Source organism: Pyrgilauda ruficollis, unplaced genomic scaffold (assembly GCF_017590135.1).
Source record: "Pyrgilauda ruficollis isolate IOZ18807 unplaced genomic scaffold, ASM1759013v1 scaffold143, whole genome shotgun sequence".
NCBI lineage: Eukaryota > Metazoa > Chordata > Aves > Passeriformes > Passeridae > Pyrgilauda > Pyrgilauda ruficollis.
Window position 1 is genome coordinate 59,974 of NW_024512877.1, and position 17,425 is coordinate 77,398.

General features: G+C 60.1%; 3 protein-coding genes across 4 annotated transcripts; all 3 read right to left on the minus strand.

Annotated features, from left to right (window-relative positions):
• Window positions 1–2,763: 2,763 nt before the first annotated feature.
• Window positions 2,764–8,442, minus strand: P4HA3 (prolyl 4-hydroxylase subunit alpha 3). The gene is made up of 14 exons (XM_041460371.1): window positions 8,390–8,442; window positions 7,416–7,784; window positions 6,853–6,995; window positions 6,423–6,637; window positions 5,893–6,042; window positions 5,744–5,795; window positions 5,397–5,554; window positions 5,141–5,317; window positions 4,576–4,640; window positions 4,289–4,448; window positions 3,697–3,759; window positions 3,370–3,438; window positions 3,073–3,169; window positions 2,764–2,874 (listed from the first exon to the last, which is right to left on the minus strand). Exons 1-14 carry the CDS (start codon window positions 8,440–8,442, stop codon window positions 2,804–2,806), a joined length of 1,842 nt encoding a protein of 613 aa, XP_041316305.1. The 3' UTR covers window positions 2,764–2,803.
• Window positions 8,443–8,515: 73 nt separating this feature from the next.
• On the minus strand, window positions 8,516–10,825 carry NEU3 (neuraminidase 3). Of its 2 annotated transcripts, none has more exons than XM_041460390.1 (3): window positions 10,467–10,825; window positions 10,135–10,374; window positions 8,516–10,052 (listed from the first exon to the last, which is right to left on the minus strand). In XM_041460390.1, exons 1-3 carry the CDS (start codon window positions 10,491–10,493, stop codon window positions 9,114–9,116), a joined length of 1,206 nt encoding a protein of 401 aa, XP_041316324.1. In that variant the 5' UTR covers window positions 10,494–10,825; the 3' UTR covers window positions 8,516–9,113. The 2 variants fall into 2 exon arrangements, with proteins under 2 accessions (XP_041316324.1, XP_041316323.1); XM_041460389.1 differs by having other exon boundaries at window positions 10,135–10,377.
• Window positions 10,826–12,305: 1,480 nt separating this feature from the next.
• SPCS2 (signal peptidase complex subunit 2) lies at window positions 12,306–16,313 on the minus strand. Its single transcript, XM_041460379.1, has 5 exons — window positions 16,134–16,313; window positions 14,580–14,663; window positions 14,166–14,326; window positions 13,053–13,187; window positions 12,306–12,559 (listed from the first exon to the last, which is right to left on the minus strand). The coding sequence occupies exons 1-5, from the start codon at window positions 16,296–16,298 to the stop codon at window positions 12,373–12,375; spliced, it is 732 nt and encodes a 243-aa protein (XP_041316313.1). The 5' UTR covers window positions 16,299–16,313; the 3' UTR covers window positions 12,306–12,372.
• Between the last annotated feature and the right edge of the window lie 1,112 nt (window positions 16,314–17,425).

Consider the following 17,425-nt stretch of genomic DNA (forward strand, 5'->3'; position numbering starts at 1 on the left):
CACAGGAGGATTGACTGGGTACTAGGGAGAAGTTTTTGTACAACTTATGCCCTGGCACAGAGTGCCCAGAGCAGCTGTGGCTGTCCCTGGATCCCTGTAATGTCCAAGGCCAGGCTGGATGGGGCTGGGAGCAGCCTGCGACAGTGGAAGGTGTCCCTGCCCGGGGCAGGGGTGGCACTGGATGGGCTTTAAGGTTGGTCCCTACCCAAATTATTCTGATTCTGTGACTTTAGCACTGACACTTTTCCTCTTCTCCACTACTGCCATTTCTTTTGGGAGCAGGAAGGCTTTGGGAGAAGGGCTGTGTGGAGGTGCCTGGCAGCCAGCCGTCCACTGGTTTGAGCTGGTAATAACACTCTTGGAAATCCACACCTGGATCTTTAGGCAAGGTCAAAAACTTGAGTTGATGGCTTTTCACTTCTAAGAACCCTTGTCCCTCGTGCATTCTCCCACCCATCCCCAAGCCTGGTGCTCTGCTCACAGGCTGGAAGTGCCCTTTGTGTTGCCCAAACCTGCATCCCTTGGTTGTGCCGTCTGTCTGTCCATGCTGCCCCCTCAGCACTGTGCCCATGTGGCATCCGACAGGCGGCAATGGGACTGGCTGTTTGCTCCAAGTTTTGCTGTTTCCAGAAGGAAAATGAGTGTGTTTGTGTGTGGGGGTGTGTGTGTGTGGGGGGGGGTGTCAGTTCTCTGGAGACCACACGCCACAGTGTCCTGTGTCAGCCTCTTCCTGGTTTTGTCTTGTTCTGTGTCCATCTCCCTCGCCTACAAATAAAGCATTTGTGAAAAGCCTGGAGTAGGAATTCCTGCTTTCCCTTTAGCTGTGATGCTTGGGCTCCTAGGAGCAGCCTGTAGAGGAAGGGGGTTGATCCAGCTGTTCCTGCACCAGACCCAACCACTGGGTTTTTCTGGTGACTCATGGAAGTCTCTTGTCATCCAAAATGCTCCCCCATCCCTTCCCAGCACCCCAGTGTGGGGAGGAGGGGGAATTTAGCCACAGCTTTCACTTTTCCCCTCCTTCCTGTGACCAATGACTCCCACATGTACAGAAACATCTGGAAGTAATAAACCAGAGCACTGGGGCTGGTGAGTAACCTGTGCTCTGTTCAGCCTTCTCTGCGTCCTGCAGCGCTTGTTCCTGACTGAAAAGCGGGAATTGGGAGAAACTGGAAATCTTCCAGACTGTTTCACATTCCAGCAGGTTTAACAGCCCCAAAGGGCTGCTGGAGCCTCTTCTGAGTTCCTGCTGGCCTGCCCAAATGCTCCCTGCAGCTCACCCCTGTCGCTGTGTGCCTATGGAAGGGTTAATCCCCGCTGGATGAACACAGCCAAGGAGCGATAAACGCGCATTTCTGACCCCAAGGCAAGGAGAGCCTCGGCAGAGCTCTGCCTTCTCTTCCTGTCCCCCTCCCCGACTCCTGTCCTTTCCCTTCCAGCCGGGAAAGAGGCCAGGAGGTGATACGGTGATCTCCCTGGAGAGCTGGGTTTCCATCCTGGAGGGTCTGAATCTCATCCAAATGCCACCTAGATGAGTGTCTCGGTTTAACCGAGACAAGCTTAGGAGAAAAACTCTCTGGAACGAGTGTTTCCTCTAAAGAAGGGTTGCAGGAATCCCTTTCTTCCAATAGGAGGTTAACAGCAGTGGATGGAAGTGAAAAAAACCCAATCGTTTATTCCCAGAGTGCCCGCACAGCACGGAAAAAGAAAATGATTAAATGCTAGATATTGAATTGCCCGACCTTAACACCACTGCCCGCCACACCCATCCCCGCCGGATAGAAACAGAACGAAACGAAATGAAACAAAACAAAAAGAAACTAACCAAACCAAACCAAACCAAACTGTCCCGGGGAAGGGGGAACACAAGGGGGGCACGGGCAAACAGAGGGAACCTGTGCATTCCTGGCGGGGTCCCCTCGTTACTGCAGACGAAGCCGCTGGATTTGGTGTCCTTCCTCCGGCTGGCTCGGCTGTGCCGAGCTCTGGGGCCGGGCCGGGCCGGGCCGGCCCCTCCCGTGCCGCCGGGCCCCGGCCGATGCTCCTCCCGCCGGCTCAAAACCGAACCGAACAGCTCGGGGTAAAAAAAACCAAAAAAACCAAAAAAATACCCCAAAAAAACCAAAAAACGGCCGAAGGATTGCTCCCACCGTCTCCTAGGCCAGAAAAAGGGTAAAAAACCCGAACCCAACCGTGTTGCCTAGGCTAACAAAGCCCAGGCTAGCTAAGCGGGCTGAGGGAGCCCGGTCCGCTCGGCCCCGCGGGCACGGAGCCTTCGGGACAGGCCGCGAGAGCCCCGAGCTCCCTGGGGCTGCAGCCGGCATCTGGGCACGGAGCGAGGAACGGGAACAGAGACTACAGCCGGCATCTGGGCACGGAGCGAGGAACGGGAACAGAGACTACAGCCGGCATCTGGGCACGGAGCGAGGACCGTGCAGGTCCCGGCTCCCCGCTCTCGGCCTCCAGTCACGTCGGGGCTGCGGTCGGCGGGAAGAAAGGGAGCTTGTCTGCAGGCAGGCGGGGGCCAGCACGGCTGGAAGGAGCTGCCTTCTCCCCGAGACTGGATTTTGGCATTCCCTACCGGATGGGAGCCCCAGGGACAGGCTTTGGCACCCCAGAACAGACTCGATTTTATAATAAAGACTTTATTTCCACCCAGTCTGGCCGTGATTGAGCAAGCACCCCTCGCGATCACCCCCTGCTCGGCTGCTGCCCCCTTCCCTCCCTCCCTCCCTCCCTCCCTGGGGAGATGCTGTGCCGGGTGGCTTTGCCACCTGCAGATGTCACATCTGTGGTCCCACGTGGCTCAGTCCTGTGGGTCAGCGCTGCACGGCCGCCGGAACTCCTGCCCGTGCTCGTGGATCCACTTATTGGCCACTGGAACGGACAAGGACACGGACCCCTGTCTGCTCCCTTCCCTCGGCACCTTTCTCTAATCCTGTGCTGCTGCCGGGGAATTTTTCCCCATTATCCAGGATATTTGTGCATTCCCAGCCCCTCTTTTGCCTCCCTGTTGGTGGAGCTGTCCCTCCAGCCCCGTGTCACCACGGGGTGACCCCTGGTAGCATCTCTCACCCCACTTGTCCCCGGCCAGGACAGGGCAGCCGGCGTGGAGGGTGTCCCCGTCACCATTCCCGTTCCTCCGCAGGTTCCACCAGAAAAGAGCTGCATTCTGCAGAGCAGAGATGGGTTTGGTACCCTAAAACAGAGCTGGGATCCCCAAGACTGAATTTTGGCACCCCAAAACAGATTAGGGAGCCCAGGGCTGGGGTTTGGCATCAGGAGAGGCTTGACCACAACTCCCTGAAGGAGCTGAGATAGAGGGCAGCACCGTCCCTTCCCTGCTCCCAGCAATTCCACATGACCCCTCACCTTGACCACGGGCACGCTGAAGTTGGCATAGATGAAAGCAGTGGAGCCTCCAGCCTCTACTGCACTCAGCTGGAAAAGGAGCAAAAATAGGAGCCATGGATCCCCCCTTCCCTGTGATGCTCCTTTGCACAGGGAAACTGAGGCACAAAACCTCCCTTGGGCCCCAACTCTGTTCCCTCACTTTGGCAGAGCACAAACTCCTGAATACTCCACAGATGTTGGCACTTCCCACACACTCCAGTGTTTTGGGGCTGCCCTCACCCATCCCATACCCTGAGGGCCAAGCCAGTGTCATCCCTGCAGGCCTGGAAACGAGGGAGGACTCACGTAGATCATGATTGTGGCGATCCTGTTGCCCGACTTCATCCTGTACAGGGGGCTCTTCATGGACTGCTCCAAAAGGGGAGGTGGGGACGGTCAGTCCTGCCCTGACACAGCCCAGAGCCCCTCACACCCCAGCAGCTCTAAGCTGCCCCACACTGTTCCCCCCTAGTAAATCCTTCCTTCTCCCTTCTTTTTTTCTCCCTCCTTCCCTCCTTTCCCAGGAATATCCCAGGCACCCACCCAGGGATCACCATCCTGGGACCATCATCCCACCCCTGCCAGGGGCCATCCCAGGGTGCATCACTAGGAACAACTCAGGGAATAACTTAGGGATCACCACGGGGACACCTCTAGGGACCCTTCGGGGTCTTCCCTTGGGCACCATGGGAAGCATCATGAGGAGCATCCCATCTCTAGGAACAGCTGAGGGACCACCCCCAGAGTAGTTCTCCTTCAGGAACATCAGAGGAATCACCCCAAGGCCAACCCCGGGCCCATGCCCAGGAATATCCCAGGGACCCCCCCAGAGTCCCCCGAAGGAGCCACCCTGGGTGTCACCCATGGTCCCCCAGGCCCAGCCTGGCAGCTCCCTGACCGTGGCGTGGTCGAAGTGTGGCTCGTAGTGGCCTCCCAAGCCGTAGTTGACCACCTGCAGGTACTCGGCGTAGGGCGGCCGCAGGTCCAGGCCGGTGAGGGCGGCCATGCGCCGATCCAGCGCCCGCACCACGGGGTCGGCCGTGTCCTTCAGCCAGGCGCTGCGGGAGCGCCCGTCAGCCCCACGTGCGGCCGGGCTCCACCCGCAGGCACCGCTGCGGGAGCCAGCCGCCCAGCACGGCCTCGCTGCCACCTCAGAGGCTGCGGGACGAGGGAGGGGTCCACTACCTCTTGCTTATGCGGTACTCGGCCTTCTGCTGCTTCTCCCCAGAGGCAACCACGGATCTCTGCAGCTGAGGGACACATGGGGGACGCATGTTGCCACGCATGGGGACCCTCACGCCAAGCAGGGGCCCTGGTGGGTTTGTACCAGCGGGTTGCCAAGCATCCCACCCTGAGGTGTCTCACAGGGGAGAGGGAAGCAGTGACAGAGGTGCAGTCACCAAGTCAGGCCTGGTTGGGAAGTGGTTCAGGTGCAGCTGTGGACTTGGTTTCTTCCAAAAAGTCTTTTGGGGGGCTCACATGGAACTGGGGTCACCATCGCCAGGGTCTCATCTAATCCTAGAGTGGTTTGGGTTGGAAGGGGCCTTCCAAGATCATCCAGTTCCACCCCCTGCCATAGGCAGGGACACATTCCATTAGACAAGGTTGCTCCAAGCCCCATCCCATCTGAACTCCCTGGAGGAGACTTTAGCCTTAAAACCCCTCCTATCTCTGCATTCACCCTGGATCATGACCTCCTGGGACACCCTGCTGCAGGAAAGGGACATCCCTGGGGACGGGTATGGCTCACCCAGGGCCCTGCCAACCCCTTGATAGTCTCAGCCTCAGCATCGGTGATGAAATCGTGGTACAGAGCCACGTGGGGTCGGATCCGGACCATCTCCTTCTTGGCCGGCTGGAGGAGGAGGAAGGGGCTGCCGTTGGTCTCGTAGGAGCAGCCGAGGTGCAGGAGCTGCTCTGGGGCTGGCTGGGGAGGAAGAGGACCAAGGAGGGCGTGAGGGGGGGACAGCGGTGCTGGGGGACCCCGGCACCCCTGCCAGCCCCACCTGCCCCCTGGGGCGCTGGCACAGCTCCTCGTAGGCATCACGGCTCTGCAGGCGGGTGCTGTTGGGGCGCTGCAGGGGCCTGGCACTTGCCCCCATCCCCATCTCCAGCAGCTTCTTGTACTTGGCCACGTTCCTCGACACTCTTTGGTTTCTGGGATCTGCTGGGGAGGTGGTGTCACCCAGAGTGCTGCATCCCCATCAACCCCCTTCCCTGGCATCGGTCCCTGGAGAATTACCCCAGATGGGGGCAAGAAATGGGGTGAGGGAGGCTGTTGCCATGCAGAGGTGATGGGGACATCCCAAAATCTTTTCCCTCTTCCTGCTGCATCCAGGGTTGTCCCACATACCGTAGCGGAGAAACTCCCTGGAGAGGCTCAAGGCGTGAGAGATGTTTCCAGCCTGGATGGGGGAGTGGAGACCCCATCAGCATCCACCCCCCTGCCCATGGTTTGGCTCTGCTGGACACTGGGGATGGGGAGGGGACTTGTGGCTGTACCATGAAGTAGGAGAAGGCCAGATGGTCCAGAGCATCCTCCAGGCTGCTCCGGTCCTCCAGGTTCCAGCTGCCGTAGGAGAGGCGGAAGAGGCTGACAGCCTCCTCCAGCCAGGCAATGGAGTGGTAATAGTCACCTGTGTCATAGGCCACCTGCGGGGCAACACGTCACCTGCACCTGCAGCTGGGCCATCCCCTCCCATGGCATTGCATCGCATCCCATCACATCCCATCCCATCGCATTGTAACACATCGCATCGCATCGTATCCCATCTCATTGCATCCCATCCCATCCCATCCCATCCCAGTGCATCTGTTGCTTTCCGGTTGCCATCTCCATCCCCATTCCCTTCCACACCATCCCCATCCTGTCCCATCCCCTCCTTTCCTGTTCCATCCCCACCTCAGTCTCCATCACCGTTTGCACCTGCGCTTCCATCTCACCCCATGTGAAAAACCCCCGTGTCCATCCCTATGGAAGCAGCATCCCAGGCTGGGGAAGCTTTGTGGGGGCTTGTGGGGCTCTCCCCCACCTTTCCCACGTGGAAGCAGTCGTCGGCAGAGAGGGAGGCACGCCGGCCGGGGCTGTAGAGGGGCGGGTGCCCGGCTCTCTGGAAGACGCCGCTGGCCAAGCCCTTGACGCTCAGGGCGTACACGTCCTGCAGCCTCATCAGCGCCCTGGCTGCCCCGTCCAGGTCCTCAGCTCCAGGCAGCTCCTGCTCCACCTCCCTGAGGCCAGCGTGGAGTGCTGCAGGGTGGGAAAGATGTGCAGGAGGGGATAAACGAAATTATGAGGTGCAATCACCCTTATCAGCTCTTTTCCCTGGGGACCCTACATCCTGTTCCTCCATTCATTCTGCTCCTCCAACAATTTCCTTGCTTCTCCACCTGTTCCCCAACCCCTCCATCTATTTCCTGGCCTAGGTGACAGAGGGGACACGAGGCTGGGCATCCTCCCTGTACCCTGGGTGTTCCTGGTGGCCTCCTCGCTGTAGATGATGTTGGGCCAGTCCGAGTGCAGGCGCTTGATGAGGCTGAAGGCCAACAAGGGGTTGTCCACCGAGGCCTCGGGGTCCTGGTGCAGTGCCTGGACCTTCTCATAGAACCTGCAAGGCACCCACGGGAGGACACTTGGGTGCTCCTTGGTGCTGACACCGCTCGGGTGAGGCATGAGTCCCCCCACTGCTGGGCAGCTTTGCCTCAGCGTCCACTTTGGCCAAATCAGACCCTGGTGGGTCTGTGGGGATGGCCCGTGCCTTGGGATGCTGCAGCCCAGATCCCCATGGGTGGGGGGCCATGTCCCCCTCCTGGGGCACAGCTGGGGGAAGGGGGGCGTGAGCCACGTCCGGTCTCAGCTTCCCATCCTCCCACCACCCTCTTATTTAGGGCCACCCCCAAAAATTGGGTGCTGCGGGGAAGGTGGGGATGGGCTGACCCCTCCTCGCAGCCAGGGAATCACCCAGGCCTGGGCCCGAGGGGCGGGATGGGCGGCCGGAGGGCAGCGGAGGCGGTTGGGGTGCCGGTACCTGCGGAGGAGGCGCAGGCGGGAGCTCTCGTCCCGCAGGTAGGAGCGGAGCCGGCGGAGCAGGCGGCGCTCGGCGCCCAGCGCTCCCCGCACGCTCAGCATGGCAGAGAACGTCTCGGCCGGGGCGGGGGGCGGCAGCAGCGCCAGCAGCGCCCCCAGCACCCCCAGCGCCCCCAGTGCTCCCAGCGCCCCCAGTGCTCCAGCACCTCCCGTGACCCAGCGCCTCCAGAACTCCCCGAACCCCGAGCGCTCGCTCCAGGTGCTCCAGGCACCCGCAGTGCCTCCAGTCCCAGCAACGCCACCAGCACCGGCAGCGCTCCCAGTCTCCCCAGTGCCTCCAGCGCCCCGGCTCCCAGCAGTGCCCCCGGTGCTCCAAGTATCCCCAACACGCCCAGTGCACCCCGTACCCCCGGTCCCAGCAGCGCCCCCCGAGCCCCCAGCACCGCCAGCCCCACCAGCGCCCCCAGCACCCCCCGTGTCAGCCGTGCCCCGAGCCCCAGCGCCCGCACCCGGCCGCCGCCGCCGGGAGAAGCGGGGAAAAGGGGCGGAGAAGCCCCGCCTTTGGGGGGAAAAGGGGTGGGGGCGCCCCCGATCCGCCACGCTGGCTGGGGAGGGCGGTGTGGTGCTGCTCCCCGTCCTGCTTGTCCCTGTCCCCATTCCAGTCTGCCCCTCTGTCCCTACCCTGCTTGTCCCCCTCTTGTCTGTCCCCGTCTTGCCCCAGTCTCATCCTGCCTGTCCCTGCCCCTTTCCCTGTTCTCTCCCGGCCCCATCCTGCTCTGTCCTCAGCTTCATCCTGCCTGCCCGCTCCTCTCTGTTCCCATTTTGTCTTCTGTCCTAATCTTATCTGACACCATCCTGCCTGTCCCCATTCCATCTTGGCCCCATCCTGCCCGTCCCTGTCCACATCCTGCCTGTCCCCGTCTCGATTTGATCTTCTGCCCATTGCATTCATCCTGTCTGCCCGCCTCACCATACAAAACCAGCACCAGGATGCAGTGGGAGGTGCCGCGCTTGGGGCCATCCTGCATCTTTCTGGGGCAGGGCCAGCTCCGTTGGGATTTTCCCTGTATGGACTGGATTTCACATGTTTTGGGAGAATTTTATTTGACAGCAGCACGGGGATGTGAGGTCACTGTCACTGTCGGGATGCTAGAAGCTGTTCCCTATGGAGCAGAATGCAACACTCCCCAACACTCCTCTCTCCTTGCCCCCAGTCAAGATTCGAGCGCTTTTCCCCAGGGGGCAGGGAGAAACTCAGTCTAAAGTAGGCAAGTGAAGAAAGCAGGATAAAAAATGGTAAAACCTGGGAATCTTCTGCCACCTGCAGGAACACAGGAACTGGAATATTTTTAACTAAACCAAGAGTTCTGGGTACTTTTTCCTCAGGGAGTCAGCTGCTCTTGCTGGCACCTTCTGCTTTTCAGCTGCCACCAGGTGAAAAATGCTGATTTTTGGAGAAGCAGCAGCATTTTGTATGCTGTGCTGGCATCCCCCTTGGCCAAGCCAGAGCAGAGACTCCACTGCCGCAGGTCACCGACAACACCTGACGGGTGATTAAAAAGGCATAATTAAATAAAAGGTGCACGATGCTGAGCTTCTGGCGCACTCGCAATGTCCTGGCGAGGTCCCGGCACTGCCGCGCTCACTGGCTCCGGCCGCCGACGCTCAGAGCGGCCGCGCTGCCTAAAACGGGTCTGTTTCAGGAAGCCTTGAGCTCCTGATCGCCGGAGGGCTCCAGGGTGAAGAGGCAGAAGGCGATTTCCTCGCAGGCGCTGCTGGCGCCGCACTCGAACAAGCACCCGAAGAGGCCGCCGGGGCAGGCGGCCAGGTCGGAGTAGCCGGCGGGCCCGGCGTGCAGCAGCCAGGGCCGCCGCCAGCCCGCCCCGTCCGGCGGCGAGGGGTTCACGTAGAGCCCCAGATCGCGCCGGCGGTGCCGGTCGGTGGGGTGCGAGTAGAGCAGCCAGGGGGGCTCCCCGGCGGAGCGGGCGAAGCTGAGCACGCTGCCCTGGCAGCCCCGCGGCGGCTCGCCCAGCGCGGCGCACGGCGCCGGCCGCTGGAAGCGCAGGCCGCGGTCGGTGCTGAGCGCCACGGCCCGGCAGCCCCGCGGCGCCCGGGCGCTGCAGTACAGCACGGGCTGCCGCGGGCCGCCCAGCTCGGCCACCTGGCACTCGCCCGTGCGCTCGCCGCCCAGCAGGGCGCCCTTGTGCCAGCGGCGCCCGCCGTCGTCGCTGTAGAACACGAGGGAGTGCTGGCGGGTGAAGCAGGGCAGCCGCAGCGCCCCGCACAGACAGCCGTGCACGTAGTAGGTGTAGGCCGGCACCACCAGCCGCCCCGAGGCCAGCTGCACGCCGTGGCCCGGCCCCACGGCGAAGGTGGCCCAGCGGGACAGGTCGGCGCCGATGGCCTCGTCCGTCACGTCCCGCAGCGCGCTCCAGCCGCGGCCGCCGTCGGCGCTGGTGGCGAAGCAGAGGCGGGCGGCGCTGCAGCCGCTCCAGATCTGGCAGCGCTCCGTCTTTCCCTGCTCCACGCAGATGCAGAAGAGGAAGACGGTGCCGCTCCTGGCGTCGTAGAGAGGACAGGGGTTCATGGTGCGGTGGCCCGGCAGCGCCAACGCCGACAGCTCCTCCATGGGACCCCACTGAAAGAAAGGAAAATGGGGCTCAGCACGGGAGCCAGCCGGCACCGCGCCCGTCTCTTGTTATAGCCCGGGGGGATTTTACCTTGACCGAGGAGCCGTGCCGGCGGCCCCGCCGCAGCACCAGGTACTTGGCATCCTCGTCCCGGGCCGAGGAGCGCTTCTCGGCAAAGGCCAGGAAGGAATCATCGGGGGGGACGTAGAGCAGAGCCGGGATGCGATAGGTGACCCCACCTGCCTGTTGGAACAGCGTCTCCGGAGGGAAAACGTGCGGGGATCCTGGTGGTGATGGCAGCGGTGGGGGGCTCTCCCCGCCATCCTCCTGCTGCTGGAAGGGTGGGAAAGTCAGATGTAAAAGGGTTAAATCCCGGCAAAAGAGGGGGTGGCCCGTACGGGGGGGCAGGGATGAAGGCTCACCTTGAGGCAGGTGGTGGCCTGGGACATGGTGACAGCCCCGAGGTTCCCCCTGGGACCTGAGCAGGGTGGGAGAGTGGGGTGAGAGCAGAGCCCCTCGCTGGGGTCACACCCGCCCCCTGCCCGTCTGTGCTGCTCCCCTGTAGCGCACAGAGTCCCCTGCTTCACCCACGGTGCCAGCTCCCGCTGTTCCCGAGGGCTGTGCACCTCCTGCACGGCATCGGGACCCCGGAGCTCCCACCGCCTTAAGATCCCCGAGTGGCACTAGCCCGGGGTCCCTGTGCCCCTGCTCCCCTCCATTCCCCGTGCACCCCCAGTCCCCCCCGCACCCTCCAGCCTGGATCCCCCCCGGGATCCCCCATGTCCCTACGCTGGCGCACAGCACAAACCCCCTGCACCACGCACGGACCCCCAGTGACAGACCCCCCCTCCGTGCCTCCCCCCTCACATGTCCTGGCCCCCCTTCGGCCCCGCAGGCACCGATCGCCCCCGTCCGCCTGCAGTACCCAGATTCTCCCCGTGTACCCCGACACCACCTCAGCCCCTTCACCCCGGTGACCGTCCCAGTCCCAGTCCCAATCCCCCTGCACCCCCCTGCACCTCCCAAGCGCCGACCCCCCCATCCCCTCCGTGCCGCGGCCCCCCGCACTCCCGGTCCCGCACCCCCGCATCCCCCATCCCCGCAGACCCCGCTCCTCCCGCCGCCGCCGCGCCGGGGCCGCCCCGCTCCGCCTCTTCCTGCAGCTCCCGGAGCCGGGGGGGCCGGATCAGGCGCTCGGCGGGCGGGGATCCCGCTGTCGGGATCCCGGAGCCCGGCGCCGGCTGGCAGCGGGGCAGTACCTGTGCAGGTGTGAGCCGGTGATGTGCTCCGCCTCCGGCGCTCCTGCGGGGCCGGTGGGATGCTGGAATTCCGGGAGGAGACTGACCGGTGGAGCCGCTGCTCTCCCCAGCAGGCGGGAGGGGAGCCAGGAGAGGGATGGAGGCAGGACCCTGCTTGGGATGCCAGGAGAGTCCCCGGCCGGGCGCCCTTGTGGGACGGCCGTGGCGAGGGAGGGCTGGAAAACCAGGAAGGTCCGTCTGGGGCTCCCTGCGGTGAGGCAGCCAAGCCCAACCAGCTCTGCAAGAGAAAAAGAGGAGTCATCCTCATCCTGTGGCACCTGGGGACGAGGTTTAGGTGACAAGACTGTGGTGGTGCCACGGGAATGCCAGGATTCTCCTTTTGTGAACTGGGATTCCCTCCCCAGGCGTGAAACACCCCAGAGATGCTCCAGGACACGTTTGATGTCTGTTCTTCCCTTTTATTGAAAAAAAACAACCAAAAAATTATCTCTTTAAAAAAATGCCAGTTTATAGAAGGGACACATGGAACGAGAGATGCCAGAAGGGAACCGCAGGACAGACAGACACAGCTTGGAAAATCTTTTACACTTTCTGAGAAGCTTCGTGGCTGAGCACACAGAAGTAGCATATTTGATTCTCCCCCCCCAAGACATAAAAGGTTTTTATATAAAACAATCCTCTACCCCACTTAGATAAATACAAAAATAAAGCAAACTTGTTTGCAAGGGGATGGTTGTTTCACAGAAGGGTTTTGTCCTGAACTCCTAGCAGAAATGGAATAAATTGTGGTAAAGCACTGCCAGGTAAAGCAGGGATGCTGGGGCAGCACTGGTGGTGTGTTTCCCCTCCTGAGGGTCCCCAAAATCCAATTTTGAGCCTGGAAGGCAGGCACAGAGACCAAGCTTAGCCATGAGCTTCAACAAATCTTGGGTCCAGTATTAAAATTCCTGCTTATCCAAAAAGGAATAGGACTTCAGGACAAAAACAGAGGCCATGATTCACTTTCGTTGCCATTTGACTTTATTGGTGTTAATTTAGCAAGCTGTTGGGAGGCGGCTGGGCTCCAAAATCATTTTGTTTTCCTCTCCAGGGCCAGGCTGTCGTGCAGCTTGGACACCTCTGGCTCGTAGGCCTCCATGACTAACGTGCCGTTGTTGTCGAAGAACTTGGCGATGGATTTGGTGAACTCGGCTTCCCTCTGCTGCTTGGTTTTCCCACTGATGAACGTCAGCTTCAGGGTGTACTTGTCATCAAACCTGCGGGAGGGCAGACACACCTCAGAGCAGGGTCCCAGCGGGACAGAAACCCGCTCCTGTCTGAGGGGAAATCCCTCAAAGCAGGGTCCCAGAGGGACAGAAACACCCTGCTGTTTGGGGAAATCACTCAGAGCAGGGTCCCAGAGGGACAGAAACACCCTCCTGTTTGGGGAAATCCCTCAGAGCAGGGTCCCAGAGGGACAGAAACACCCTCCTGTCTGAGAGGGAAAAAACCCTCAGAGCAGGGACAGAAACCCCCTCCTGTGTGAGGGGAAAACCCCCCAGGCTGAGCCCCCACCTGGGCACTCACAATTAACACAATTTGAGGCCTTTACACCCCGCATTAAAGAGAAGCGGAACACGAACACGGGGGGCAGAAAACCACTTGGGGCCGCTGCCACTGCTGGGCCAGGAGATGGCTTTTGGTGCAGCAGGTGGATTCAGAAGAGCAGGCAGTGTTTAGGGGGTCTCTGGCTGGCGGAGCAGGCGGTACCGTTTGAGGCTGGAGGAGAGCTGCCAGACGTCGTCGGGATCCATCCCGGCCGGGTCCTTCCTGTGCGCCACCAGGAAAATGCTCTTCTCTTTGTAGGAGGTATAGATGGTCAGGATTCCCATCATCACAAAATACGTGCACAGGAAGTTAAGGACGTTAGGAAGGTGCAAGGAGAAGCAGAAATCAGGCAGAGGAGTCGCTCGGATCCCCTCAGAGCTGTGGTTTAGCCACCTCTCAAGTGACATCTTGACTGCAAACAGGATGTTTGGCTGATGCTTCATCAGCAAGAGAAATTAACTAATAAAATTAAACTTTAGTAATTTATTATTCACTCCCTGGAAGTGCCCGAGGCCAGGGTGGAGCAACCTGGTTTAGTGGAAGTGTCCCTGCCCATGGCAGGGGGGGAATGGATGAGCTTTAAGGCCCTTCCCACCCAAACCAGTCTGGGATTCTCTGACATTTGCTGGGAAAACTTGAGAGTGAACAAGCCACAGAAGGAGTTGCTGGACATTCCTCCAAGGACAGACCAAGCAAGTCCTCTTTCCCAATTCTGGAATTAAGTAATTTCAAGTGCTGCAAGACAAGTCACCCATTTGTTCTGAAAGCCACCCAGAAGAGCCAGGAACAATGAAATTCCTTAGGATCACAGAATTGTTTAGGCTGGAAAACATCTCCAAGACCATTGAGTCCAACCATTCCCCCAGTCCACCATTCCCCCAGCCAAGGCCACCAGCACTCCTTTGCACTGCTGAGCCTCAGCAGTGAGCTGTGGAGTGGATCCAGCCTGTCCAGATCCCTCTGCAGAGTTGCTGGCAAGAATTTCCTCTTTGCCCTCTCAGCATCTGACCTGTGATATTAGGGAAAAGCAAGCGTGTCTGGAGCCAGACTGTGGAAGAATGAAAAAAAAAGGATCTGCCTCAGACCACCCAAATTTAGGGGCATTACACCCAGGAACTTTCCTGTCACATGAAAACTGTCTGATTGTCAGCTGATCTCCACAGGGCAGGAAGTGTAATTCCCGCAGGCCTGAAAACGGGAACATCCAGAAGGGTTTTGTTCCTGTGGAAAATCACACCCCTGTGGTATAACCACGACAGGACCTGTGAAGGATATGAGACAACACAAAAGGCAAGGACTGGTTTGGATTCAGGAAAAGGGTGCAGGTAATCCCAAATCAAAGCCACGATGGCAAAGAGACAGGAGATTGTGCAGATGATGAGGCGCCCGTCGATCAGACGGAAGTTCTCCACGTATTTGTACTTCTCCAGGAGCACCTGTGGGAGAAACAGGCACCGAGTCCAGGGAGAGCTTTTCAGGGATTTGACACGCTGCTTGTGGGAAGGGTTTGAAGGGAGCAGCCCCAGGGACACAGCTAAACTGGGCCGAAGGTTTGTGGGGAATGAATGTCTGCATCAGGCAGCACAAGCACGCGGGAATCACAAGGGATGCCATGGGAGCCAACCCCAAAAAGCAGGAAAGAAAACCAGAGAGCTTCCAGCAGGGCAGCCCAGCAGAGAGAGAACCCACCTTTTTGGCAGAGTCGTCCAAGGAATTTTTCACAGCTGAACCGTCCCATTTGTCGATTTTTACTGGCTTGTCATCAATCTTCCACTGCAATGGAAAGTGTGGAGTGAGGGGAATTCCATCCCAGCGACAGGAGGCAAACCAGAGAGCAAAGCTGTTTGGGAAAACCTGGCTGGACAGAGGGAATCTGCACCCAAAGCTGCCTGAGCAGTTCCTGGTGGGTTTCAGGCTGTACACCTTGTCACAGGTTGGATGTGCCTCTGGAGCAGGTTTAGTTTTGCCTCCTCATTTGCTGCTCCTGCTGCCATGCCCAGGAAGGGACAGCTGGGCTGGATTCCTGCCTCTGGATGTGCTCCTGCTTTCCAGACACTGCTCCACACGGACTCTTGGGGGATGGAGGAAAATTTTGAGAACCCCCAACAATCTTGGTACAAGGGGAGATTTAAAAGGCACAACCAAGAAATTTCAGTTAAAACCATTCTCTGGAACAAAAGCCAAGGACTCTGTACTCTTCACATTCAAAGCTTCTGCAGGAATGGGTCCCTCCCCAGTAACAATTCCCAGCTGTTCCAAGGGGCCCACCTTCCCCTGAACTACATCACTGTCTGGTGACACATCAGCCCGAGCCCTGAGTGTCCCAAGTCATCCCTTATTTCAAACAGGTCAGAGACTGGAGCTGGAAGCCCAGCTGCCAGCAGAGCAATCCTCAGTTTCACTCGTGTCATTTTCCTGCCCCAGAAGCTCCCAAGCTGGATGGATTAACCACCAGCCCAAAGAGCTCCCTTCCCTCCTCTGAAGGAGTAAAACCACTTTAAAATACCATGTCAAACTCCACCTGCTTGCCCTGCAGCCACACAGGGAAAAGCCCAGCTATTCCCCAGGCCTGGCATGCGGGAATTCTGAGGCACACAGTGAATGTCACTGCGTGTCCATGGGCTTATGAGGCACAAAAGCAACGGCCAGAAGGATCTAAAAATCACTGAGAACTGGGACAGAGCTCGCACATGGGTGTATGGTACCAAACATTTCAGGGGGCTGCTTCTGAAGCATTTTCTTCCAGGGTTAATTAGCACACACGTTAACTGGAAGCCACAGCCTTTCCGTTAAGAGAATAGGGTCGAATTCTTTCCACTATTTATTTTTGCTTATACGAGCATCTACAGCAGCTGGAGGGGGACGCCCAGGGCTGAAGGGAGGATGGTGGGGGAGGATTCTCAGGGATGGGGATGCCCAGGGCAGAGGGATGCCCAGGCATGAAGGAGATGCTCAGGGCTGAGGGGGATGCTCAGGGATGAGAGGGGATGCTCAGTCATGAGGGGGATTCCCAGGGATGAGGATGCCCAGGGCTGAGGGGGGATTCTCAGGGATGGGGATGCTCAGGCTTGAGGGGGATGCTCAGTCATGAGGGGGATGCCCAGGGCTGAGGGAGGGACACCCAGGAGTGAAAGATGGAAGCCCGTGGCCGGCGGGGGAAGGCGCGGGGCTGGCGGGGCGCTGCCCGGGGCCCCGGCCGGGGCGGGGGCCGCTCGGGCGGCCGAGGAGCCCCGCCCGCCGTACCTTGTCCAGGAGCCCGTTCCGGCCGCTCTTGGCCGCCATCTTCTCGCCGCCTCCGCCCCCGCCCCGCCCGCGACACCTGGGCGCTCCTGATTGGTCGCGTGGCAGGAAGTCCGGGCCCCTCGCGCCGCGCGGCACGCTGGGAAATGCAGTCCGTCCCGCCGCCATCCCCGCGACGTGCGGAAGGTGCTCGCATCATGGAATTGCAGGATTTGGGTTGGGAGCGGCCTTAAAACCCATCCAGCCCCACCCCCTGCCACGGGCAGGGGAACCTTCCAATGGATCAGGCTGCTCCAAGCCCCGTCCGACCCCAAAAGGGCTGTCCACCCCTGGCACAGCTGCCCAGGGCAGTGTGGAGTCCCCACGCCTGGAGGGATTTAAAGCCGTGTGGATGTGGCACTTGGGGACATGGGATAGCGGTGGCCTTGCAGCTCTGGGGGACTCGATGACCTTGGAGGCCTTTTCCAGCCCTAACTATTCCATGGTTCCACGCTCTCCAACACGATACAGCAGCCCTGTTGTGTGGCTGAGCCACGAGAGGAGGATGCTGCTTATTCCTCCTCAATCAGACCCCTCATGTACAGCTGCCACAACAAGGAACCCTGTTTTCCATCACAGGAGATGCGGTGCTAAGCTCGATGGCCACTGGGGCTGATCCAGTTTAGCTGCTTTGATGCAGGGTATCAGTTTTACGTTAAAGGAACCAGCCCCAGTCCGGTCTCCGGGCAGATGCATCTCCCTGCAGTGAGAGCCAGCGATGGGTTTCCATCTCCACCTGCCTTTGCTCGAGCCTGTTACTAGCGAGCCTCTCTGTGCCTCTGTTCCTTTTGGTGGGAATCGGCTCTGGCTTGCTGCCCTGGCTGTGCCAAGCCATTCCCGGAGGAAGCCGCACGTTGTCCCAGTGTTTGTGAGGGCAGGCAGGGTGGGAGCGCGGCAGGCTCCAGTCCCGGAGCGGCCTCTGGCAGCGCTCCCGGGCACTCGGAGGTGCCAGCGGAGCTGGAAGTGGAGAAAGACAGCTGGAGCATGTCCTGCTGCAGATGGCAGGGACCGGGCAGCAGGGGCGAGCGGCACCGGCCTCTCCCTGCCCACAGGGAAAGCACGGCTCAGCTCTGCCAGCGTGCCACACGGACCCTGCTGGGCTCCCTGGCACCTACAGCCGGAGGAAGCCCAGCCCAAACCCAGCTGCTGGGAGATCAGCCTCGGATTAAAATGGGTTTGTCCCCCGAGGAAGGGGAACTTGGGTCTCCGAGCTTTTCCAACCAAATGATTTTGTGATTCCACAACTACTCCACAAG

Bases quoted from the DNA above. Each gene is read 5' to 3' on its own strand.
- P4HA3 (XM_041460371.1), bottom strand. From the start codon at position 8,442: ATGCAGGATGGCCCCAAGCGCGGCACCTCCCACTGCATCCTGGTGCTG. The intron at 4,641-5,140 runs GTGAGCCATACC...TGTGTCCCTCAG, and splicing joins AGGGGTTGGCAGGGCCCTGG to CTGCAGAGATCCGTGGTTGC. The intron at 3,170-3,369 runs GTGAGGGGTCAT...TCTGCTCTGCAG, and splicing joins TCAGCGTGCCCGTGGTCAAG to AATGCAGCTCTTTTCTGGTG.
- NEU3 (XM_041460389.1), bottom strand. From the start codon at position 10,493: ATGTCCCAGGCCACCACCTGCCTCAAG. The intron at 10,378-10,466 runs GTGAGCCTTCAT...CCACCCTTCCAG, and splicing joins AGGCCACCACCTGCCTCAAG to CAGCAGGAGGATGGCGGGGA. The intron at 10,053-10,134 runs GTAAAATCCCCC...CCTTTCTTTCAG, and splicing joins GGCACGGCTCCTCGGTCAAG to TGGGGTCCCATGGAGGAGCT.
- SPCS2 (XM_041460379.1), bottom strand. From the start codon at position 16,298: ATGGCGGCGGGACGGACTGCATTTCCCAGCGTGCCGCGCGGCGCGAGG. The intron at 14,664-16,133 runs GTACGGCGGGCG...TTTCCATTGCAG, and splicing joins GGAACGGGCTCCTGGACAAG to TGGAAGATTGATGACAAGCC. The intron at 13,188-14,165 runs ATATCCTTCACA...CTTCCTGTGCAC, and splicing joins CTTGCCTTTTGTGTTGTCTC to GTATTTTGTGATGATGGGAA.